The sequence below is a fragment of the Brachyhypopomus gauderio genome, chromosome 10 (genome assembly GCF_052324685.1).
Source record: "Brachyhypopomus gauderio isolate BG-103 chromosome 10, BGAUD_0.2, whole genome shotgun sequence".
NCBI classification, from domain to species: domain Eukaryota; kingdom Metazoa; phylum Chordata; class Actinopteri; order Gymnotiformes; family Hypopomidae; genus Brachyhypopomus; species Brachyhypopomus gauderio.
In genome coordinates this window covers 9,512,354-9,539,045 of record NC_135220.1, presented here as the reverse complement: position 1 = coordinate 9,539,045, position 26,692 = coordinate 9,512,354, and the positions used below count along the sequence as shown (strand labels likewise).

General features: G+C 45.9%; 1 protein-coding gene across 19 annotated transcripts in view; it reads right to left on the bottom strand.

Moving 5' to 3' along the window:
- Positions 1–1,077: 1,077 nt before the first annotated feature.
- Positions 1,078–26,692, bottom strand: part of gramd1ba (GRAM domain containing 1Ba) — a 56,931-nt gene continuing 31,316 nt past the window's right edge. For 7 of the 19 annotated variants that reach the window (XM_077019294.1, XM_077019296.1, XM_077019302.1 and 4 more), the window contains 18 exons: positions 25,945–26,152; positions 25,327–25,347; positions 20,284–20,304; positions 16,217–16,301; positions 15,872–15,975; positions 15,166–15,261; positions 14,842–14,922; positions 14,184–14,299; positions 13,731–13,914; positions 13,452–13,632; positions 10,003–10,146; positions 8,757–8,875; positions 8,529–8,671; positions 8,076–8,179; positions 7,682–7,885; positions 6,595–6,685; positions 5,774–5,878; positions 1,078–5,003 (listed from right to left, as the gene is read on the bottom strand). In XM_077019294.1, coding sequence (XP_076875409.1) covers positions 4,787–5,003; positions 5,774–5,878; positions 6,595–6,685; positions 7,682–7,885; positions 8,076–8,179; positions 8,529–8,671; positions 8,757–8,875; positions 10,003–10,146; positions 13,452–13,632; positions 13,731–13,914; positions 14,184–14,299; positions 14,842–14,922; positions 15,166–15,261; positions 15,872–15,975; positions 16,217–16,301; positions 20,284–20,304; positions 25,327–25,347; positions 25,945–26,152 — 2,224 coding nt within the window. In that variant the 3' untranslated portion in view covers positions 1,078–4,786. The remainder of the gene's footprint in view (positions 5,004–5,773; positions 5,879–6,594; positions 6,686–7,681; positions 7,886–8,075; positions 8,180–8,528; positions 8,672–8,756; positions 8,876–10,002; positions 10,147–13,451; positions 13,633–13,730; positions 13,915–14,183; positions 14,300–14,841; positions 14,923–15,165; positions 15,262–15,871; positions 15,976–16,216; positions 16,302–20,283; positions 20,305–25,326; positions 25,348–25,944; positions 26,153–26,692) is intronic. The other 12 variants (XM_077019309.1, XM_077019310.1, XM_077019311.1 and 9 more) reach the window with 5 other exon arrangements.

The following is a 26,692-nucleotide window of genomic DNA, read 5'->3' as shown; positions in this document are numbered from 1 at the left end:
GGAAACACTACTGCAGGACAGCAACACTACTGCTCTTAAATACCTTTATTCATTCTCCCACTTTGAGACCACATAGTTTAATCTTCCTCTGGAAGGTTCAGCCACCCCCTCACCCTACACCCACACCCCCCCTTTACCTCACACACCACCACCCAACCCTTCACCCACACCGCACACTCCCTCACCTCACACCCCACCACGCAACCCCTCACCCCACACACCACCCCCTCACCTCACCCACCCCACACACCCCTCACCTCACACACCCCCTCACCGCACACCCCACACACCACCCCCTCACCCCACACCCACCCCTTCACCTCACCCCACTCCACCCACCCCCTCACCTCACCCCCCACCCCACCCCCCCAGGACTCCAAACCTGCGCCAGCACATGCTTGTGTCCTTTTCAGTGTACACAGGAACTATACACAACATATACATACATTACAATATATGTATAAATATTTCAGCTCAATATATGGAGATTAAAATAATTTAGAAAACAACATAAATATTTTATACACATACATTTGCAATAAAATGTCACAATACTTTTGTACACAAGGCTCCTCTCCAAACGTCAGTAGGCTGGGATAAAGGATGTGGATGCAACTGGGCCATTTTTTGCTTTGACTACATAAAAACTAATTTTGCTCAGTCCCAATAAAGAAATCTATTTGGTTGATAATACATGTTTTGGCATTCATAAACAGATTAAAAATCCCATAAGCTTTTCTTCCACTGAGGTCTTTTTTTTAACACTGAACCATGCTGACTGATTCTAAATATAAAAATTGCATTTTGTAAAGATTTTCCTATCAGCAACCACGGTAACAACTATTTGGTTGTCATATGTGTCTAGACCATAACAGTCATGGCCATAGGAAACAATCATGCAGACACCGACAACCCCCCCTCCCCAAACACCCCCCACGTTACAGTACCGCAGACTGAAGACTGTTTGGAAAGTGCCATGCAAACACCCAAACGTGGCTGATTTCTGAACAGACATCGGCCATCATTCCCTCTAACCCCCCCCCCGCACCCACCCCCATCACCCCTACCCACCCAGACCACATTTGTAATTAAAACATAAATAAAAATGCCAACTGCATCCTTTATCAGTCAGTTTGTGGTGAAGTTTAGTAAAGTCCCAGAGGACTGTGCTGAGCGATCAGACACTGGCTTCCACAAGCTTGACATCATATGCTTCGGTGACCTCTGACCTCTGGCACCTTGTGTTCTCGATGCCACTGGAAACTGGTTGTAATTAAGGCTAGTCCTGAATCCAGGAAGTACATCACATGGGAAGAGTAGAAGAGGCATGTGTGTGGGAGTGTGGTGTTTATGAAGGGTGGTGGTGTTTATTAATGGTGGTGGTGTTTATGAAGGGTGGTGGTGTTTATAAAGAATGGTTGGTGTTTATTAATGGTGATTGTTTTTATAGAGGGTGGTGGTGATTATGGAGGGTGGTTGGTGTTTATTAATGGTGGTGGTGTTTGTGGAGGGTGGTTGGTGTTTATTAATGGTGATGGTGTTTATGGAGGGTGGTGGTGTTTATGGAGGGTCATGGGCTTTTCAACATCCCTCCAACTACTTTTTTAATTTCCTCTCAGCACTAAAAAGACCAATAATTGCATATTGGTTTCAAATATTTGTACTGACAAATGAGACAAACACATCTGTGGTTATTGCAAACGAGTTAAGTTTCCGAATTACACCACACACAATGGCCACGGAGAGGTAGGGGTCAAAATAAAAGGTCACTGTGTGCCGCCATTCAGCTGGTGTCTTACTAAGGAGTGTATGATGAAGCAGCCATCACATCGTCCTCAGTCCATGTGACCCTGGACAGTCAACGCGACTCTGGACAGAACACGTGACACTGGACAGGACATGTGACACTGGACAGGACACGTGACCCTGGACAGGACACGTGACCCTGGACAGGACATATGAGACTGGACAGGACACGTGACCCTGGGCATTTCCCCACAGTTCACTCCTTCTGCACGTGGTGAAAATGATGCAACACTACACAGACTGTGAGAACACTCGTCGTTTCTCGACAAATCAGAAAGTCATAGAGTGACTGAGAGTCAGTTTGTCAAGTACTCTAGTGCATAAATAAGGCTTACAAACAAGTAATCAAAGAGCAAAAATAACACAGAGGGCAAGACCACTGGAAATGATGAAAGTGAATGTAGCAAAATGAACCCTCCTTGTGTCCGTTAATCAGACACTGAAACTAGAGTATTGATCAGACTGTTAATATAAATAATAAATGGAATCTGATACTACAGGCTGAACAAATAAATTGAGTGTAAGGTTATGTTCATCACAGCCTAAATTAATAACTGGGATAATCTTTTGATTGGGATTTGAAATGGGTAACAGATTTCTGTCTTCTGTCTATACAGTGGTTGAGGTCTCCATCAAGCCTGTTTGCAGCACATTGAGGGGTCACTAAAGAAACTATTTAACTAGCTATTTAAAAGGAATACTACATACAGCATTTGACAGCCTAAGCTCTATTTCCCACAACTGGAGCATATAGTCGCTTATCAAAGATGAAATATTTTCAACAGGTTTCCTTGTCTTTGGCAATGAACAGAAAAACCCTTTCAGTGAATATTGTCTCAACCACAAAGACAGAACTCAGAGAATCCCCAACCACAGCAGCCGAGAATGCTAAAGCTCATGTTTCATGTTTCTAACACTAGAAATAAACAGCCAAGTATCTGCATGTAAAACACTGAACAGCCTCCCCGTTCAAACTCTCTCGGCCTAACTGTCCATCACATAGTGCTTTTTTCTTCACAGTATAATTACATGTATAACTTCCTTTACTTCCTACATGTATAACTTCCTTTACTGGTCCAAACAAGGCGTCACTTCACAGCTGCTGCTTCCAGAATGTTCTATCCAAAAAAATGAAATAAATAAATAAAAATGCTAAGTACTGGTAGCACTGAGTCACAGTTGAGTGTTTTTTCAGTCACATGACCGAAGCATGCTCTGACATTTCTCATGGTTATATACAACAACACAAAAACCGAACAAACAGAAACCCAGAATGCTGAAAAAAAAATCTAAGACACAGAAATGTCTAATAATTGGCAATGCAAAATTGTGAGTAGCCCAGAGGCTTGGTGAATTCTGTAAACAAAACAAAAACAAAAAAAGTAACAGCAAGTGATGTACAGGAAAAAACCAGCAGTGACAAAGCGATTGTGATTGGTCTGAATGGTTTTCTGCACCAGTGAACACATCCTGTGCAAACTCACAGAAGACGTGTGAGGAAGATAAAGAGCTTCAACCCTGACCCGACCTTTGCCTTCACTGGGGGTACCGATGTCCCCTTAAGCAAGGTAGCTACTATACATGTAGGCCAAGGGGGTTAAATATGAAATAATTAAAAATGACTCATAAAATGAATGTTTATGCATAATTAGCACCATGGCACAAGCTATTGGGGTACCAGCCCCAATTTTCCATGGACGCCTGCTAAAAATTAGCTCTGGCAACAAATATAGCTCTACATATAAATGATATATCTTCATGTGTATTTCTTAATATACTTTGATTCCACATTCTCTTATTATTATAGATAAATGTTCATGTTTCCAAGTAACATTTAAATATTATAGGTCAGTATTTTAACCTGGTCCCAGATTCCAAGAGATTTCTGAAAGGGGTTCTGCAGCTGGGCTATGTGTGCGTTTAAGACCCATCCAAGTGCTGAATGAATGGGAAGCGACTGTCATTTGTTCAGGGTTGTAGCAGGATTAGAAGGGTTTAAAATCATGATTGACAGGGAGATGTTTTCACATGGGGGGCAAACTGCATGCTGCTGTCATCTCCCTCTGTTGAATCAGCATGTCAGGCCACAGCTGACCAATCCAAAGAGGAGAAGCAAGGTGCGCAGGAGGAAGAGGAGGAGGAGGAGGAAGAGGGGGAGGGGGGAGGAGGAGGAGGAGGGGAGGAAGAGGAGGAGGAAGAGGGGAGGAGGAGGAGGAGGGGAGGAAGTGGGGGAGGAGGAGGAGGAGGGGAGGAAGTGGGGGAGGAGGAGGAGGAGGAGGAGGAAGAGGGGAGGAGGAGGAGGAGGAGGGGAGGAAGTGGGGAGGAGGAGGAGTCTGTGGTGAGGAGAAGGGGACTGTGGGGTGGAGGAGGGGAGGAGAAGGGTTCTGTGGGGTGGAAGAGGGGTCTGTGGGGAGGAGAAGGGGTCTGTGGGGTGGAGGAGGGGAGCAGGAGGGGTCTGTGGGGTGGAGGAGGGGTCTGTGGTGAGGAGGAGGAGGGGAGGAGGAGGGGTCTGTGGGGTGGAGGAGGGGTCTGTGGGGAGGAGGAGGGGGTAGGAGGAGGAGTCTGTGGTGAGGAGGAGGGGTCTGTGGGGTGGCAGGCCAGGCACAGTTCTGCTGAGGTTCCTCCATGCCTACTGGTCCGGAGTCAGTGCTGTTAGAGGACACGCTGCTCACTGCAGCCCCACCCAGTCCTGTCCATCACAACCAGGCCCCACCCATCACATCTAAGCCCCGCCTAGCTCTTCCATAGGAAAACAGGTGAAATGCTTCGTACTGCACGAGGTGTCCGTTTGGCCGAAATCACGAGTGCATCAGTGGTAGCGGCGTCTTTTCTCCTCTGCCTTGGAGCTGTAGTCTCTAATGCCGAGGCCCTTCTGCAGGTTCATTAAAGAGTCTCTCATCTGTAAGCATGCAAATGGAACTTAGGCCATTTTAATTAGAAGAAGACTAAAACAGTGTTCTGTGATGGTAGCCATTCCTGCTCAGCTAGCAGCGAGATTACGAGGCCATCTGCAGGTGTCTGGGCTGTCTGCTTCTGCGCCAACAACAGAATCCTGCTGGGATTTTGTGGGATTTACCTCATCTAACAACAGCACAGATGACTTGATTATCTCCCGCCATTTCTCCAGTTCTTTGTCATGGTAACGCTGTTGTGACTCTAGGAGCTGGGCCCATTCTACCTGGGTTTGTGGAAGTTTACTGTAGAACACACACACACACACACACACACACACACACACACACACACACATACATATATATATATATATATATATATATATATATATATATATATATATATATATATATATATATATACATACACACACACACATATAAAAACACACACACACACATAAATATATATACACACACACACACATGCACACCCACATGCACACACACGCACACACACACACACACAAACATACGCACAAACACACACACACACACGCACACACACACACACACAAACACACACACGCACAAACACACACAGGCACACATACACACGTACACACACACACACACATGCGCGTACACACACACACACACACGCACGCACACACACACACACACAGCACACACACAATATATATATATATATATATATATATATATATATATATATATATATATATATATATGCACACACGCACGCACACAGCACACACACAATATATAATATATATATATATATATATATATATATATATATATATATATATATATATATATATATATATGCACACGCACACACACACACACACACACAGTCACACACATACAGGCACACACACATGCACACACATATACACAGGCACACAGCATAAGTTATAAGTAACATTAGTACAAACTGTGCAGAATGTAACATTTATGAAGTAAGTTCGCTTGTCCATTTGAATTTTACAGTGAGTATAATGTGTTGTGGCACTGAGTGTAATGGTTGAGATCTTCTAGGGTCATACCTCTCAGGTCTGGGGCTGTGCAGTGACGCTAAGCTCTGAGTGGTGTGTTCTAGCATCCAGAGCTTATAGAAGAGCATCATGTTCAGGAACACCAGTAACACTAGGCTGCCAAAAAGCAAAGTTTAGAAGCAGCAGTCACCTTCCTTCCACAGGACAGGGTACATGTCAGTACACAGCCTAGGAAACTGCCTGTTATCATTTGCTTGACTCCGCTGCCCCCTAGTGGTAACATGCTGGTACAGCTGTATCTAGATAAAAATGTTTTATACCTTACACAGATCCTATAGAATGCAATGAAGACAAGAAAGAGAAAGATACATGTGAAACCAAAGAAGAAGGACAGATGCTTCCTGTCACTACTAATCCATCCCTTGACGAAGTGATGTGAACAAGGTTGTAAGATACGGAACTAATTAACATCCTGCAGCTATCTTCTGCACCACAACTAACATGGTTAATTGTCCTTGTCAAAACTGAGACAGACGATGAAGACTGCAATGAGGTGAAAATGGTCAGTAGCAGACACCCATCCACCATGTCCTTGAAGGATGTTTTAACACATTTAAGCCCTATGCCAGTCACAGACTGATGTGGGTGTTTAGGCAGTGTGAACACAGCGGTATTGACCTTCAAGGATCTAGACCACTGGATTTATTCCTCTCAGTCTCACTAAGACACATTCACTCAATAACCCATCATTAAGAAAAAAGTCCAGATGATCACAAATGTCAAGTGATGACAAAACACAATGGCCGAATGCCCTGTACTGATGGTCTGTTAGGGGAGGAAGGGGACCTCATGTCCCGGCAAGGGACACTCACACAAAGCTGCTGACGACCAGCAGCCGGGACACGCCGTAGAGGGACAGGACCCCGGGGCCGGGCTCCGGCAGGCGCCGCGTCTGCGTGGATCCTGTGGGGGCAGACGAACCGGACCAGTAGTTAGGACCAGGAGTTAGGACCAGGGGTTAGGACCAGGAGTTAGGACCAGGAGTTAGGCCCAGGAGTTAGGACCAGGAGTTAGGACCAGGGGTTAGGACCAGGAGTTAGGACCAGGAGTTAGGACCAGGGGTTAGGACCAGGAGTTAGTACCAGGGGATAGGACCAGGAGTTAGGACCAGGGGTTAGGACCAGGAGTTAGGACCAGGAGTTAGGACCAGGGGTTAGGACCAGGAGTTAGGACACGAGGACAACAGGAAGTGTCATAGTGACTATTGGGTTTGAAGGACTATGTATTAGTGCTGGGATGTTGGACACAGGTTACGTTTATTTGAATTAAAACATGTATGTGTATATAATCACAATAATGTAAAGACAGGAAGTGCAGGCCAACAGTATCTCTTAGCAGATATAGTGAATGTGGCTGATGTTCTGACTGGGGATTAGCTGATCTGCTGTGGTTGGGGATTAGCTAAAATGTAAATGTGCCATATTTTTTCACCGCAATCGAAATTTGTCCTATGCTTTTTACCCATCTGTGCAGTTAGAACACACACACACTAGTGATTACTAGGGGGCTGTGGATCACACGGGCCCAGAGCGGTGGGCAGCCCTAGCCCGGCGCTCGGGGAGCAGTTGGGGTTAGGTGCCTTGCTCAAGGGCACCTCAGTCATGGCCTCAGGTCTAGGAATAGAACCCATGACCCTCCGGTCACAAGACCAGTTCCTTACCACCAGGCCACGACTGCCCCAGCTGATCTGCTGTGGTTGGGGGTTAGCTGATCTGCTGTGGTTAGGGGTTAGCTGATCTGCTGTGGTTAGGGGTTAGCTGATCTGCTGTGGTTGGGGATTAGCTGATCTGCTGTGGTTAGGGGTTAGCTGATCTGTTGTGGTTAGGGGTTAGCTGATCTGCTGTGGTTGGGGATTAGCTGATCTGCTGTGGTTGGGGATTAGCTGATCTGCTGACCCACCCGCCACGTGCTTGATGCGGTGGATGACCCCTCCCTCATCCTCAGGGGTGGTGAGGGGGCTCAGGGCCTCGTCCAGGTGCTGGGGCCTCAGGTGCACGGTGGTTCTCTTTCTCCGCCGCACTGGACCTGCCCGCACGCCTTTGGCTTTGGGTGACTGCATATGAGGCTCCGTTAGAGCCGTTTCTGCCTTACTCAGCTGCAGCTCTGCACACATGCATGATGACACACACACACACACACACACACACACACACACACACACACACACACACACACACACACACACAGGATAGGAACACACACACACATTTGAAAACAATGTGTAGATATGTGGTAACTGTTCCTGTGTGTAGCATTAGAGAGGGACAGACAATGTGTCTCTGTCCATACTCACCTAAATGTCTGAAATATTCATCTAGGCCACTCCAGAAGTTTCTCTCGATGAAGCCCTTGACCAGCCCCCACGGTTGCTTCCTGTAGCGCAGCTCAGTGGACACCCTGCAGGACACACCATTAGGAACACGTCTCAGTGGACACACAGCAGGACACAACCTTAAGAACATGTCTCAGGGGACACCCCATAGGATACAACCTTAACATATGTCAGGGACAACCCCACAGGACACAGCCTTAAGAACATGTCTCAGGGGACACCCCACAGGACACAACATAAAGGACATGTCTAAGAGGACACCCCACAGGACACAACCTTTAGAACGTCTCAGGGACACAACAGGACACAACCTTAAGGACATGTCTCAGGGGACACCCCACAGGACGCACTGTTAGCAAAACCTTGGCACGCCTGAACGAAGGTTTGGGTTGACATCTGCCACTCCAGGCTCACCTGAGTCGGCTCTTGTTCTTGGCCACGCGCGTGAGCATGTAGCGGTTCAAGGTGTAGAAATAGTCGTGGTAGGGCACGTCGTGGGCGATCACCTCCGCATCGATGATGTAGCACTCACGCTCCTGACTGGCCTTATACAGCGTCTGCGGCGTGGAGACATCACAGTGCCTCTCAGACAGTGAGATTACTGAAAGATTACAGAAGGAGTGCGGAGGCTGCAGACCCCACCTGGGTTTCGGTGACTGTAGCGGTCTTTGGAGCCAGAGGGTTTGAGAGGGTGATGGTGTACATGATCTCTCTGGTCTGGTTCCCGGTTTCCTCCCTCTTCCAGGGCCGATAAACCACATCTAGGAATAGGATGTAATAAGGAATAGTAAATGGCAAGAACACCAAAGGGACAAGCAAACAGGAGGAGACAACGAGAAGGGAATGAGAATCTCTCCACCCAGCAAAACGTACATGTCAGTACGCATAGAGACGGACCAGAGGTCCAGTCCTTCTGACAATATGCCCTGCAAATGATATGTATATAGTGTTGAGAAAATAAGTTTTTGCTTAGCAATAACATTAGCAAAAGTATATTTTGCTCATCAATGAAATGGATATTAAAATTAGATATATAATTATTAATTAGATAAATAATTGCTGCCTTAAACTATTAGTTTATACGTAATCTTAAGAAGGGCCTCACAAGGGGCCATATAGCATATTGTTGCATCAGAGAAGAGTTTGGTCTATAGGGAGTGAAGTGTCTGTAGAATATGTTCTATACTGATAAGCTCCACAGAAGGTCACTTGCACCAACTGCCTGTAAGGACACCCTATTAGGTTGGGACACAGTGGACATGAAATAATGCAGAGTCATGCATATACGTTGAGAACTCTAACTATGACCATGCAAGTGGACTGACGGGGTGGGGCCATAGTATATAAACCTGCTTGTTACCAGTTTACTTCGGATCTCTCTGATGTAAATGAGAATTGTTTGGAATGTGGGAGATCCCCAGAGATATCTCTGTTTTAATAAAGGCCTTTTTGGTATTGCTATAATTTTGGTATGTTGTTCCTACTATCTCCTTCCCATCAAACGAACACGCTGGGCTAAAGTGGTTGATAGAAGTTAAAGCCCCAACAATAGTAATCATATATTATATTATAATATATACTATAATAGTTTATAGTATTATTCCAACCTATTTCTAGTAATTTTCCATATATTTATGTACTTTTTACCTATTTAAATTTACCTGCCACAGACAGATGATTTTGCTACCTTTATTTTGCTTTGAGGAAATTATTTGTATTAAGATCACTTTACTTACTCAGACATTTACATTAGTAAAATGTCTAAAATAAATGAACTGGCTCTGTGATTTGCTCTATAGATGATATAATAAACGCTGAATGTGAGGTTTGCTGACTGCATGTGAAGTGTGTGTGTCTGTGCTGATGTTGTCAGCGTTAGGCTGCTGACCAGAGAAGCGCCGCAGGTCCAGAAAGTCCCTCATGAACTGCGACTCAGTGAAGAGGAGCTCATGCAGCTTGTCCACGCTGAACTTGTAGACCTCGTTGATGTACTGTTTCCCGTTCAGATCCTCGTGGAATGCCTGGACTTCTCCTGGTGAAAGAGAGCAGCGAGAGAGGCTGGTGACAGAGGAGTCTAGACCGCCAGGGACCAGACGTCAGTGTGTGGTAGCACCAAACATGGTCCTGTGTGTGTATACGGTCTGGGTTTGTGGGGGTGATCCTGTGTGTGTATACGGTCAGGGTTTGTGGGGGTGATCCTGTGTGTGTATACGGTCAGGGTTTGTGGGGGTGATCCTGTGTGTGTATACGGTCAGGGTTTGTGGGGGTGATCCTGTGTGTGTATACGGTCTGGGTTTGTGGGGGTGATCCTGTGTGTGTATACGGTCCGGGTTTGTGAGGGTGATCCTGTGTGTGTATACGGTCAGGGTTTGTGGGGGTGATCCTGTGTGTGTATATGGTCAGGGTTTGTGGGGGTGATCCTGTGTGTGTATACGGTCAGGGTTTGTGGGGGTGATCCTGTGTGTGTATACGGTCAGGGTTTGTGGGGTGATCCTGTGTGTGTATACGGTCCGGGTTTGTGGGGGTGATCCTGTGTGTGTATACGGTCTGGGTTTGTGGGGGTGATCCTGTGTGTGTATACGGTCAGGGTTTGTGGGGGTGATCCTGTGTGTGTATACGGTCAGGGTTTGTGGGGGTGATCCTGTGTGTGTATATGGTCAGGGTTTGTGGGGGTGATCCTGTGTGTGTATACGGTCAGGGTTTGTGGGGGTGATCCTGTGTGTGTATACGGTCAGGGTTTGTGGGGTGATCCTGTGTGTGTATACGGTCCGGGTTTGTGGGGGTGATCCTGTGTGTGTATACGGTCAGGGTTTGCGAGGTGATCCTGTGTGTGTATACGGTCCGGGTTTGGGGGGGTGATCCTGTGTGTGTATACGGTCAGGGTTTGTGGGGTGATCCTGTGTGTGTATACGGTCAGGGTTTGTGGGGTGATTCTGTGTGTGTATATGGTCAGGGTTTGTGGGGTGATTCTGTGTGTGTATCAGAGACCGTATATATAAGTGGACTGGACGACACGAGTGAAAAGTGACGCCTCCGTGTGTCAGCTGCCCTCTAGTGGCTGGCTGCAGTACAACTTTTAACCCCGCCCATTCCCATATAAGTGAACGGGCCGGACGAGAAACTTTTAATTTATATTACATGTAAAATAAGTTTTTTGAGCAATTATACACTGCTCAAAAAAATAAAGGGAACACTTAAACAACACAATATAACTCCAAGTCAACCACACTTCTGTGAAACCAACCTGTTCAGTTAGGAAGCAACACGGATTGTGAATCAATTTCACCTGCTGCTGTGCAAATGGAATAGACAACAGGTAGAAATGAGAGGCAATTAGCAAGACCCCCCCTATAAAGGAGTGGTTCTGCAGGTGGGGACCACAGACCACTTCTCAGTACCTATGCTTTCTGGCTGATGTTTTGGTCACTTTTGAATGTTGGTGGTCCTTTCACACTCATGGTAGCATGAGACGGACTCTACAACCCACACAAGTGGCTCAGGTAGTACAGCTCATCCAGGATGGCACATCAATGCGAGCTGTGGCAAGAATGGTTTGCTGTGTCTGTCAGCATAGTGTCCAGAGGCTGGAGGCGCTACCAGGAGACAGGCCAGTACACCAGGAGACGTGGAGGAGGCCGTAGGAGGGCAACAACCCAGCAGCAGGACCGCTACCTCCACCTTTGTGCAAGAAGGAACAGGAGGAGCACTGCCAGAGCCCTGCAAAATGACCTCCGGCAGGCCACAAATGTGCATGTGTCTGCACAAACGGTTAGAAACCGACTTCATGAGGATGGTATGAGGGCCCGACGTCCACAGATGGGGGTTGTGCTCACAGCCCAACACCGTGCAGGACGCTTGGCATTTGCTAGAGAACACCAGGATTGGCAAATTCGCCACTGGCGCCTTGTGCTCTTCACAGATGAAAGCAGGTTCACACTGAGCACATGTGACAGACGTGACAGATTCTGGAGACGCCGTGGAGAGCGATCTGCTGCCTGCAACATCCTTCAGCATGACTGGTTTGGCAGTGGGTCAGTAATGGTGTGGGGTGGCATTTCTTTGGAGGGCCGCACAGCCCTCCGTGTGCTCACCAGAGGTAGCCTGACTGCCATTAGGTACAGAGATGAGATCCTCAGACCCCTTGTGAGACCATATGCTGGTGCGGTTGGCCCTGGGTCCCTCCTAATGCAGGACAATGCTAGACCTCATGTGGCTGGAGTGTGTCAGCAGTTCCTGCAAGATGAAGGCATTGAAGCTATGGACTGGCCCGCCCGTTCCCCAGACCTGAATCCGATTGAGCACATCTGGGACATCATGTCTCGCTCCATCCACCAACGTCACGTTGCACCACAGACTGTCCAGGATTTGGCGGATGCTTTAGTCCAGGTCTGGGAGGAGATCCCTCAGGAGACCATCCGCCACCTCATCAGGAGCATGCCCAGGCGTTGTAGGGAGGTCATACAGGCACGTGGAGGCCACACACAATACTGAGCCTCATTTTGACTTGTTTTAAGGACATTGAATCAAAGTTGGATCAGCCTGTAGTGTGTTTTTCCACTTTAATTTTGTGTGTGGCTCCAAATCCAGGCCTCCATTGGTTAATAAATTTAATTTCCATTGATGATTTTTGTGTGATTTTGTTGTCAGCACATTCAACTTTGTACAGAACAAAGTATTCAATGAGAATATTTCATTTATTCAGATCTAGGATGTGTTATTTGAGTGTTCCCTTTATTTTTTTGAGCAGTGTATTTTGTGAATTCTTAACACCCCATTGAGGTAGTATCTCTCCCAGTGTTTTTCTTTACGATAAACAGATTTTATATAAGTTATTAAGTATTATTTAAAGGGGTGTGGCGATAAGTTCATTGATAGTTAATAGCTGCGTAGGTTGACATCTCAAACGTGATACCAGATGCTCAAACGTGAACGCGCTCAACAGCAAAACTCTATCAAAACTCTCTACAGCAAAACTCTCTTTAGCAGTATTAAAACCTTTTACCTTTGTTTATTTTGTAAAACGTCAAAAGTGTCTATACTGGTGGGCATATCCTAACGAATGTTGGGGCGGAGATACGGTCTCTGGTGGAGACCGTATTAGAACTGCCTATCGGTTCTATTGCGCATGCTCTGGCTCCAATTTTCATCTACTGCGCAAGTGCATCCAAGATGGCAGTGTCCGTGCGGCCATCTTGGTGGTTTCAAAAGTTCACAATGGGAGTCAACGGTGATGTACCGTCCATTATATGTACCGTCACTGGTGTGTATACGGTCAGGGTCGGGTGATCTTGTGTGTGTCAGGACCCTGTGTGTTTGTGGGTGTGATCACATACGTACCCTCGTCGTGTGTTTCCGACGAGTCGCTCAGCTCGGTGGGGACGTCCTCGTTATCATTGAAGTCAATGGAGTCAGAGGGCGCTGGGGGGCTGGACTCCGACAGCTTGCTGTCTGGCAAAGGCAGGACTAGGAGATCCTCAGGAAGGGCGGAAACAAACTCCTCCTCAGAGGACACGTTGTACTAGAACACAACCAATACGGATCTCACGTTTGCCCCATTACTTGATGTACTTTAACTGTCCTTGTCAGCGGTGTAAGTGGTCCATAGTGCTGCATTACCTGATCAGCTTTGTCTGGTATTCCACTGCTGGCCAAGGAGAGGATGTTACTGCTGGTGAAGGATTTCCTTGGCGGCTGGGGGCTGTCGGCTTTGGGCTCGGGGATCTTGGGGCAGGTTTCTTGGGGCTCAGTGTCCTCGGCCGGCATCTCCTCGCAGTATCTGCACCAGGGGGAGGGGCAACAGCTGGAGGTCAAGATTACTAGCTCGGGAAGGGGGAAGGGCACTGCCGTACACATAATGATCAGACAGGCGGACGTGATGGGAAGACCTTGGTTCACTGGGAACATGGCGATTGCGAACAGCCAACGGTTAGATTGAGTGGTTCAAACAGATGCTGTGTTTTCATGGCAGATACATATGCACGTATATGTGATATGTATACTGAGAGGCCATGTGTGAAGTATGGTTCACATTTAGATGATCTTGCATATGTGGGAGGAGGCGAAACTCACCCCATGGTGTTAAAGTCGTCATCCGGAGGCACGTAATCCTCATCGTCACTCGTCAGCCCCAACTCATTCCCGTAGCACTGGTGGACAAAATGCCAGAGCTCTTTGGGACACAGCGGCTATGCAGGAAGGAGAGGGAAAGAAAAAGTGATAGAACCACTGCCTTCTGTTGGACTGTCAGGTCAACTGAAGTGTTATTTCAATTTCCCTTTAAGTCCAGTGCTGAGTGATGTTACTGCACTGTGTGGGTTTTACACCTGTGCTGCTGAATCGTTGGGCTGTCTAACCTGGGCTGTATCTAACCTGTGCTGTGTCTAACCTGGGCTGTCTAACCTGGGCTGTGTCTAACCTGAGCTGTGTCTAACCTGGGTTGTGTCTAACCTGGGCTGTGTCTAACCTGTGCTGTGTCTAACCTGGGCTGTGTCTAACCTGGGCTGTCTAATCTGGGCTGTGTCTAACCTGGGCTGTATCTAACCTGAGCTGTGTCTAACCTCATCTGTCTAACCTGTGCTGTGTCTAACCTGGGCTGTCTAAGCTGGGCTGTGTCTAAGCTGGGCTGTGTCTAAACTGTGCTGTGTCTAACCTGGGCTGTCTAACCTGGGCTGTGTCTAAACTGTGCTGTGTCTAACCTGGGCTGTGTCTAAGCTGGGCTGTGTCTAACCTTTTCCAGGAGAGCGTTCTGCCACAGGCGAAACATCATCATGTATGTCCGGTCCCGCGCGCCGAATGAGGTAAAAAAATGCTGTTAAAGAGCAGGAGGAGAGTCATGGTCAGGATGCTAGTGTTTAGCATGTTTAAAGTAAAGTAAAGTAAATTTATTTGTAGAGCACATTTAAAACCAGTGCTTTACAATGTCAAAGAAACGCCATACCCTCTGCTCACTACATAAAACATATGTTTAGTGTGTTTAGCATGTTAAGCATGTTTAGCATGTTCAGCATGTTTAGCATGTTTAGCATGTTCAGCGTGTTTAGTGTGTTTAGACCTTCTCATTGTCTGTGCAGAGCTGGATGGCATTGGGGATGAGGCGGGCTGTCTTCTCCTTTGTCATGGAGCAGACATCCTTCAAACGCACTGTTAACTGAACACACATACACACCCAACCATCCACACACAGACACACACACACACACACACACACACACACACACACACACACACACACACACACACACACACACATACACACATACACACACATACACACACATACAAACACACACACACACACACACACACACACATGCATATACACACACACACACACACACACACACACACATATGCATATACAAACACACACACACACACACACACACACACACACACACACACACACACCCAACCATCCACACATACACACACACACGCACACATATATGCATATGCAAACACATCCACACACGTATACACACATGCATGCCCCCCCCCGCACACACACATGGTGCATATGCAAACACCGCCCCATACACACATGCACATGCACACACGCACACATGCACACACACACACACACACATACACAAAAGGACAGTTCAGCCTCTCTTCCACACCAGACAACAATAAATTGTCCAGAGACAATATTAAACAAACTGCTTTGACAAGACATCATATCCTTGGGTCTTTTTTGCAGTACGGAGACAATATACTAGACAACAGAAGAGAAGTAATGGGGTCAAACTACTAAGTACCAGCGTTTCCCAGCGGAAGATGTTGCTATAGAAACAGATCCAGTTTTCAGAGAGGTAGAGGCGACCCTGGAGAAGGATGTCTTTCTGAAGGGCACAAGAGTAATCTGTCAAGGAAGGGAAGCGAGAGGGCAGAGGTCAGAGGTCAGCTCTCAGGGACCACTGAGGTCATGATACACTCTTTTATACTGCCTACAAATTAAAACCTGTGGTGGGATCTGCCAACACCTGTATTATATATATAAAGTATATTTTGTGTTGTGTGTGTGTGTGTGGGTCTCATCAGTCATTTGCAAGACCCTTAGTCATTTCTCTTCCTAATCGTGGTCGTGATTCCTCCACTCTTACCCACGATGAGACGCTCTGTGTCTGGCAGCTGCTTGAAGAGTTTCCTGAAGTCCTCATTACGCTGCTTGTACGTGGGGCTTAAGACCTGAGTGATGAGACAAACCACAAGCACTCAGCCAGGAGCCACAGATAGGGTGCAATCCCCCAACAACAACCCCCTAAACAACCACCCCCTAAATAACCACCCCCCAACAACCACCACACCAACAACCAGCCCACCAACAACCACCCCCCCCCACCCCCAACAACCACACCCTAAACAGCCACCCCACCCCAACAACCACCCCCAATGTGTCCCCAATCCCCTACGCAAAAAATGAGAGAATACCAGAGGGTGTACCTGCGGTCAAACACACACCCCACCCAAGCATGAAGACCTTATTAGGATCTATTATAAGTATGTCTGAGCATGACATGGACACCCTGTTGTTTATACAACAAAACCACTTATGAAGCAGAGGGCTAAGTACATTTGTTTTGGCGGAAGCCTCATCTCTTATCGGCCATGTGAAATACTGACCGCAGGAACCAAAACTCTTGGGGGGAGAGAATAACAGTGCATTCCTCTACTGGGCAAAGCCCCAGGCAAGAATGTCAGGCCAGTGAGGATCGTACACACTGCAGTCATTTCATACTGGAGGTCTGAAGAAACTGCAGTCTGTAACTACCCATATCCATGGACATCTAGGACGTATGTTCCAGAAAACCCCCAGGATATGAACACGAATACCTGGAAATTAATCTGACAAGACTAATTCCTGTGACTCGTTTCTTACACATTTCATATGTTATACTGTTTGAAATCATCAAATATTTAACTTTTATTTTTTGGGCACAGTCTTTCAGAAAATCACAGGTTATGCATTGAAAAGGAGTGATTTGTATGCTCAGAATGCAAAGAAAGAAAAAAAAAAGAAAGAAGGAATACAGTAAAAGAGGGAAGGAGCTCCTTCGTTTTCCAAGACTTGTCAAGACCCTGCGGAGTTCTGCAAAAGGTTCATATTACAGTGGAGCAGGACTCCAACCCTTTTTCCCATTTTGATCAGCACTCACGGCAGGAACTCTCTCTAACTCCCATTCCCAGTGAGTCTGAAGATACTGCCGTCCTTCATGGTCCAGGATCGCCTCCCAGTCCCACAGTGAGCCAGTCTCGGTCCCCATGTGGACCGCTGACCTATCTGGTCAGCCAAAACAAAGAAAGGTCACAGGGGTCCTCTGACACAGCCACTCCCCCCCCCCTCCCCCAGCTGCCTGATGGCCACTCCTTTTGGCAGGGTCAGAGGTCACTCTTCCTGGAGTGGAACTCCTTTTAGTTGATGAATGAAGCCCAGCGTCATGCATGCAGTTCAGCTCTTAGCTGACCGAGGGTAACCTCCACTTTACACGCCGTTTATTCACACTCAGCCTGAGCTTGAGGTCCTTCACTACCCCACAGTCCTTTAGCAGAACCTGTTTTATAATGAAAAATGTTTTATAATCTGTTTTATAATGAAAAAAAAACATTCAGGCTATGGCCTGAGCACGTCTGCATGACAAGTTTGACACAGTGTGCAAGAAAACGCACTCAGCTAATTTTCCAAGTGTTCACATTTCATTGGGGCATAATGCAAGATGCACTCTATGTGGAAACATCTCCCTTGGTTGCTGTTTGACTGGTGTTGAGCATGGTGCTTCCTCCAGCAAATCTCACAAAGTCTTCCACAGGCTTCCACTTAAAAAAAAACCCTCTAAAAATGATACGGGCAATTGTTTGAAACGAGATGTAATGAGGCCAGGTGCTTGTAGATGGATTCTCTGAGAACACACTGCAGCAGTCCTTACTCACAAAGTGTAAAGTGAATCCAACTTAACCGGCTTGTAATATCCATGTGTAAACACTGCAGCTGAAACAATCAGATTAAAGAAACCAATGTGAGTGCAAGAAGCTCTGTTCAGACTCCAGACTGGCTGTCCAAAATGAACCTGGTCAAACTCATTAAAAGTGTAGGAAATCCCTTATGAAGTAGGAGAGAGTGTCGGTCCACTGTACGATTAATCAAATGGGTAATGTCCCACTGTATTTCCACAGGCTGAGGAAGCAGACTAGCACACCAGAGTGAACACTGGCCACTGAGCTGTAGCGCACCAACCACGTCCACTCCGCCAGCCGAAACAGCAACTCTGCCTGGGGCACTCGCAGACTTCCTAGAAAACAACCGTGGAGTACAGCAGGGCAGGAGGAGTGAGTGGGGGAATGTTTGTGTGTAGAAAGAAAGAAAAAAATGGGGGAGGGGACAGGGCTGGTGGACAGATTAACCAATGAGATGTACAGCAGAGCAAGTAGGCGGGGCAGAAGTGGAGAGGCCTCCTCCATGTGGCTTCTCAAGCACGGAGACTCTTACCTCAAGCCTGCAGGGTTGTGGGGATTCATTAATGCAGCCTCTCAAATGTACTGCTCAAAAAGTTCTGCTCCTTGTTTTCTTGGTATCCCCACCCCTACTGCCCCTCAGGAGAAGGGTAGTGCTAGTCTCTCAGCCTCTCAGGGCAAGAGTGGAGGAGGCAACAATTTCATGACCTAAACATTGTAGCATGGCCAAGAACTTACCCCTCCCACCCCCTGTCCCCCCCACCAGGGTGAATGAACTGTGGTAAACCTTTTTCCGGGAGGAAGGGATCTAGGAGAGGTTCATGCCAAAGAGGTGAATCACTGCTCTCTCTCTGTCTCTTTCTGTCTCTCTCTATCTGTGTCTCTCTCTATATATATATCTCTCTTGTCTCTCTCTCTCTCTCTCTCTCTCTCTCTCTCTCTTTCTCTGTCTCACCCACACTCTTCTTTTACGCCCTTTCCATTCCCAGCAAAACCATCTGTCTCAGTCACAGAGCTCACAGCTATCTCACAGCTATCTCACAGCTATCTCACGACTATCTCACAGCTTCACAGTACTAACCCACCCCAGCTCCTCACTTCTGTGGCCGTAACGTACTATATTCCTCAGAGCAGAAGGAATATGCAGTGAGATAACGATAGATGAGCTGGTCACTACAGATTCAGGTTATGTTTGGTTTTGTTAGATCAATGACCATCTGGAAGAATAAGATTCATTTGTCTGCAACGGCTCTTAGGGTCTTGACCTTCTCCATGTACTTGATGAAAACGCCAAAGCTTTTTCTCACACATGACTAAACCCATGCAGTCAGAACGTGTATAAACTCAAAAAGATTCTTCAATAAGGTAATTCACCCAAACCAGCTCAACCAAACCTGCTATCACTCCCAGCCTATAATAAATGCATTGATGTGCTAGTGTCATTAATGCTGCCTAGTAGAACAACCAAAAAAAAACCTTTTTTGTCACTGTCCTTAAATAAAATTTCACTGGGGTGATAATAAAAGTGAATACAACTATTACTCCATCATCTCAGTTTGCTTCTGATCTTTGTAAAGAACATATGAACTGACAGTCCAGCGACCCAAGTTACCACAGCCCAACTCATAGGGTTTTATTAAGACCTACAGGTCCTACGTGTCTCCATCTGCATCGGACCTTTTGTGGAACAAAGTAAATGTGATTTTATAAGTCCTGTGACTGTAGTTATTGAACTATGAGGGGAAACTAGTGTGTCCAGGACTGAGTAGACCTCTAACTCCAGACAATGAGACTGTCCTGTTTCCCTGCAGTGAACAGCCTGTCATCATGTCCTCTGTTGCTCGTGGTGTAAGCCTGGGGGGACACGTCCCCGCTCAGCCCATATTTCTCATGGGAAACATGTAAGTGGGCAATGCTAACTGAACAATAAAGCGCACTGTGGGCGTGAGAACTGTGAAGATTTCAACACATTCCATCTGGCTTTGAAAAATACAGACGCATTCCAGAAACACTCTCATTCACAGAGCAGCAATGCCAAAATCATAACACTGACATACACTACAATTTCTCACATTATTACTTTAAATATTACAATTTGTACCTTCACAGTCTGTTTTTCAGGATCCCAAAGAAAAGACAAAGAAAGCATTACAGACAAAATGACAACCCTCCCCAGCCCTCCAAACATCCCAGAGAGGAAGTGTGTAAGAATGGGACTTACGTTGTACCAGCTTTGACTCTTCTGATTGGTGGTAGCCCCACACAGACAGGAGGAAAGGAAAGAAAGGAAATCAGTGATCAGACAGAGAGGAAGCTTCTCCGCACATCCACCACGCCACAGCGCCTCAGATATGCACAACTACCCACGTGTGCATGTTAGAAGAACAGAAACAATACTTCCAAATACTCTAAAGCATGCTGCATTACAGCACATAAAAGATGTAGGTACAATGGCATTATATAGCATTCTGCTGTGCACACACACACACACACACACACACACACACACACACACACTACACACACACACACACACACACACACACATACACACACATACACACACATATACACACTACACACCCCTCCAATCTAGACATAAATCAGCCAGATATCAGCAGCAGTGGCAAAAGATTTATGCCATGAGTGTAATAGCACAGGTAAAGGTGAATTTGGACAGAAGGCCTAACGAAAAGATGACAATAACCATTACACATTTATACACACAGCTCCTTAAGGGAAAGGATGTCAAAGCAAAGGAGCCCTCAAGTGAGTCCTGCAGTTCTATGCAGCAGATAAACAGGCCTAGCCGTGGACTTATCTGGAGATAGGGCAGTGTTCATACACCAAGCTGCCACTAAGGGGCAGTGTTTCCTCGTAATCACAGCAGAGATGTTACAGTTAAACCAGCTTTCTCATTGCAGCGGTTAGGAAATGGAGCAAACCAGGAACTTTGCCCTGGTGGTTAATCCCTTTGCCCATGTGAGACCACCACCTATTTTTCCTTATGCCCTACGGTTATGCCACAGCTTAGCAGGGCGGTCTCTGGCTCCACATAAGGCAGGAGGACCCAGGACGTGTCCGCAAGACAGGCCAAGGTGTATACTCCTGCAGCCGGCTGAGTGGCTGGTGCTCAGGGGCCAGTGCTCAGGGGCCAGAGCTCAGAGCATCGCTGGTTTAGGCGCAATTTAAACAAAAATTAATCGCTTAACTGAATCAGGTTTAGCCACACACACACATGCACACTCTCGCACAATTACAGTTTTTTGTAGATGCTAAAATCCAATTTCTGAAACTGTGGCTCTTTTGTCGAAACTTAACACACAGCAGCCACTGCTACACACATAACAGGCAAAACATCTCACACTTTTGGAAAAAGCACACACTTCAATCAAAACTCTTGCAACTCTTGCCAAAACCATATTTTTGCATCTAAATGCTACACACAAATATCAGATGATTAGCCTTTCATATATGTGACTACACACTGTTGTGACAAATGGAAAACACTACTAACATGTGTTTGAGTGTTTAGTTTGTAGTCTGCTGTGAAGGTCTGTCAGAGGTCTCACATGTACATGAATATTCACAAATATTGAGGTTATTTCTGCATATTCAGTACATTTACACCATAAAGTAAAACACAATTACAAGGGGAAGGATTTTTTGTATGAACCCTACAGCAACACATGCTGCATATACTGTAAATACATGAACAACAAAAAAGAAAAAAAAATAACCCCAAGCTTCCTCCATCACCTGCTGAATGTATTTGCACTGGGGGGGTTGGCGACCACCTCCATGCCAAAAAGAACTCAACAGCAATGGAGAGTTTGGTGGAGGTGAATCACAACAAATCGTGGCTGTTCAGTGAACCGGTTTGTACTTGAGCAGCCCGGTGCAAACTTGTGTTGTCCCAGATGACAACAAACCTGGACTGTTCTGGTTCATCCCCCTGGTGATGGAGAATGAGTGTGTAGTGCTCAGTGTTGAAGAAGGTGATGATGTGCACAGTGTTGTAGGGACTAAGAGTGGCATGATGATGAGTGGCAAATTCATAGTGCAGTTGTTTCACACTGTCACTGGCCCAGTCCGGATAGACTCACTGAATGGATGTTGCTGATGGTGTCGTTGTCAGTAATGATGTGCAGTATGCAGTTGTTTGCTCTGACCAAATTGATGATGGGCTCTTTCTGTTCTGAGGTGGAGAGCCACCCACCAAGGGGTAGTCTAGTACATGATGTAGTATGTATAGAGGCCAGGTCTACTTATCTATTCTCATTTGGAAATGTCTGGATGATGCTACAGTGTAGCAGCACAGATAAGGTTGGACCCTTTGCCTCCAGAAAACTCAACGCATGCTTGATCACATGGTGAACCAGAGTGGCTCTGATCTCATTCATTATGGTTGCTCATCCTCTTCCTCATTCTCGTACTCTTCATCATCATCTCTATGCAATATTGAACTCCAGTGATGTGTACACCAAAATTTGCAACTTGTGGCCTCTTTATAGGGATTAGGCTTTGATGTCTAAAAATTAGCTAGAAGTGTTGTAACGTGTGAGAACTGGGTATGAATTTTGGTAGATGAGTGTAGCAGTTGGGTGACAGTGTTTTCTAAAAGAAACACATGATCTTCAGTTTTGAATGTTGTGTCTCATGTGAACTGTGTTTAAAGTTTTAGAATTTCTAAATGAGTGTAAGGCAGAGAATGTGCTTAAGGTTTAGTGCACCAGGTCAATAGATGGGTTAGAATAGGCTACATGGGTTAGAAATTGTGCTATAAGAACCACTTTTTGTGTCTGTAAAAATCCCCCCTTAGAGCATGGTTCAAAAATGCTGGAAAAGCTAATAAACGCTGCAGTGGCCCATCTCAGCAGCTCAGTGTTGTGATGCTGTCTGCTCTCCCCTCATAAGGGAATAAACAACCTTAACTTCACTTTGCATTACTTAGTCTGCCATAGACGAGCCCAAAGGCCCAGTGTGCACAACATCAAACAGAATTTAGAGGTCACTGAAGAAAGCACAGCTATCCCAAAGCATGCTGGTGTGTGTGTGTGTGTGTGTGTGTGTGTGTGTGTGTGTGGCCTGTAAACAGAGCAGCAGTAATGCTCATGTAAGCCCTTTGTATCTTTATGATCTGTCATCTGTTAAGACGGTCACTGTGCTCCAATCACAGCCAGAGATTACAATAATAGAGTGGGATAAATATTCCAGCTACATTAATCCCATCTGTGTGAGGAAGTAACCGTGCTTATCTCACTGTGGTTTGTTGGTTCCACTATTGTAGTAATAAAAATAAATACTGCACTTCTGTTTTCTACACTTGTCAAATGCACACACCCTTATCTGAGGACTCTTCTGTAGGAGGAATGTTCTCCTATGTAACACTGAACTTTTAACATTAATAAACATTAGATTTGTAGTAATGCAAACAAACACCCATATTAGCTTGACAAAAAGAATATGAATAGCGCTATTTACTTTTGACACTTGTAGAATGATTAGACGGCATTAGCTGTGACAGGAGAAGGCTTGACTACAGAGACAGTGACCTTGGCAAGTTCACAGTGGTATTAAAATGGCACGTTAGCAGAAGCAGAGAATTAAAGAGCAGATTACAGGCAGAAGGGTGGGAAGGGAAATATTAGGCAAAGAAAACATCTATCTACTAACTTAAGACATAGTACATAGTACGGAGCAGCCCAAAGGCCTCGAGCTTTTTTGAGCAGGTTAACCTCAGGTAGGGCTGAACGATTTTGGAAAATATTGTAATTGCAATTTTTTATCTATAAATTGCTATTGAGATTTAAAATTGCGATTTTTTTCCCACTGTTTTCAGGAAACTCTGTTCGGCATTTTTTATACAGCTCAGATACAGGGTTGCCAACTTTTCAAGATCGCTTGGAGTGAGACTTGAACCTGGAGTGGGTGGCGAAGGTAATTTGTTGTTATCGGGGCGGTGTAAAATGGACAAAATGTAAGTATTATTATTATATCGCGATCGATCGATCGCCTGTGGTTGGCGCCAGAGCGAACTAGCAACTTGGCTAAAATATGTGCGTGAGGGCATTTGGTAGTGCATATCCAGTGTGTTTAACAAAGCCATGAAGCCGGGCTTGTTCACTATATTAACGGACATCATGTCTTTCACTATGAACTCCGTTACTGCCGGAGTTATTTCAGCGTGCCACTTCAAATTATATCCATAAGGAGTTACACTTTCAAACGGTTCGGTCAGTGAACCCTGTCTGCTGGACCGCGGTCAAGCTATCCGCGCTTTTGCGATTCATCCGCGCTTTAAATCGTATTGCGCCTATATGCGTGATTTTACGGTATTTCGCTGCTCACCGCATACTAAGGCTGTATAAGCGCAGAGAAACACTTTTGCGTATTTGAAGATGCAGCACTGGTCGTTGGCATTTTAGCCTTACAAATATCATACGAGGCTTTGTGGTGTTTTTTTTTAAATGCTGAAGGTTTGTAGCGTTACCTCGCGTCGTAGCAACAGTAGCAAGGCACGTTTTGCAGGGTACCTGACGTTGAGCAGCATCTTTTTAAAAGCCAAAGTAATTTCACACAACTGATGTGCTGCCCCTCTTTGGTATTAGACTTTCAGTTGTGTCAGCGTCTGTCGAGCCTGAAGCCATTGTGCAACAAGTTAAAGTGCGCTGTGTTAACTTCACTTCTCCACCTCCCTGCCTCCTTGGGTTTGCTCCGTTCGTCCTCGGCTCGGCTCGCTCCCAAGTCACGTGACCAGTTTAAATCGCAGCCTGTGCGATTAAAGAATCGCGTTTTAAAATATCGCGAGATTATCGCAAATGCAATTAATCGTTCAGCCCTAACCTCAGGTGAGGAGCACAGGCACACAGGTCGAACACAGTGGCCCTGTTCCTGGGGACTGAACTTCCTTCAGAGTTCAGATCCTGCCCATATCTACTGCTTGATCCAGATAATCGTTGTTTTGAGCAGGCATAGATGTCGTAGCTAAACTCTGATGAAAGTTAAATCCGCAGGAACAGGGTTGGTGACCACTGCTCTAAAAGACGTTTGCTGATAGGATATCTGAGGTAATAAGTGAGGTTGAGGATATTTGTGGTTTTGAGGTAGGAAAGGTTTAGTGGAGAAGACTGGAAAAGTGTGTCCCAGCACTGCTGGAATTAGGAAGATTAGGGGATTAGGGGATTAGGGGATTGGGTCCATGCAGCACATGACTACGGAAGGCAGGGAGGGAGGAGAAGGCTGAGAGAAGTGTGATGCTTACTTTGGACAGTCTCTTGAGTGACTAGCATGCATGAGAAAGAACAAAGGAATCAGAAAACAAACAAAAACACAGTGTAAAAGGAAAAAACCCAGAATGAGCTGAAAGAGTTTTAGGTTATTTCCAAAGAGCAATGGCAAAGATGTTCCATGTTCAGGAAGAGAGGAACATGAAAGAGGAAGAGATGAGGGCTGTGGGTCATTACTGCAAACATGCAGGTGATGCTAGAATGACAGTGTGTTCAGTACACAGAGCGTTGAAGCCCCAACCAGGGGAATCAGCCCACAACTGTTTCACCATATTGTTACAACAACAACAGACACTTAACGAGGACATTTACTTACAGTCATCAGACTTAGATTTAGTTGATCATAGCTTCAGCATTTAATTATTATAAGCTTGATAACTTTTTTCATCTTTTTTTTTAATAGCAGTCATATAGGTTTGCCCCAACAACTTTAGACAACATTTAAACATTTAATTATATTTAAAAATGCCCTCATTGATATTGTCTCAATAAAAAGATCTAGATCTATGTGAAGCACCTTGAAGTATATGCAGATATATGCTGCATGTTTTGTGTGCACAAGAGTGTGAGTGTGTGTGCGTGTTTCTACTCACCTTCGAGTTCTTGCCCCCACTACGGTGGCCCGACTGGCTGTATGTGCGCTGGATGCCCTGCTCTGGGGTGGAGGGGGACCTGTCGGAGTGGTCGGAGCCCTTCTCCACCATGGCCTCTCCCTCGGGGCTCTGGGGCGTGGGCGAGCGTGAACGTTTGCGAAGAACGGGCGAGCAAGTGGGCGTGCTCCTGTTCGAGTTACTGGCAGTGCTGAGGAGGGAAGGGGTGGGGCAAGGGGTGGGGCAAGGGCGGAGCAAGGGGCGGGGCAAGGGGCAAGGCAGAAAGAGAATCATGTCAGTGTCACCACTCCTGTCACAGTCTCTTCTTTTGTTACAGGGTTTTAATGTTTTTAACTTTTTTTCTGTATTGATTTGGGACAGCAGATGAACACAAAGCACATGTACACACACCCTTAGACAAACCATGTGTGTACATGTTATTGTGGTACCAGTGAGGTAAAGAGACATTAAAGATAACGAATTACCTAATAAGGTAAATATAACTAATTAACTAATGAGGTAAAGATATCTAATTAACTAATTAGGGCATTTGCAAGAAGAATGTATATAAAGAGCAACTCTTTCTCATGTTTTAAAGTGTTTTAATTCTGAAGGATTGAGGAAAGAGTTAAGTTCTACTAGAGATGTATAAAAAGGGGAATATGCAATTCCAAGAACTAATTTATAAACTTCCCAACAGAAACTTTCAACCCCTCCCACTACATATGTGTTCTTAATAAATAAATGAGTT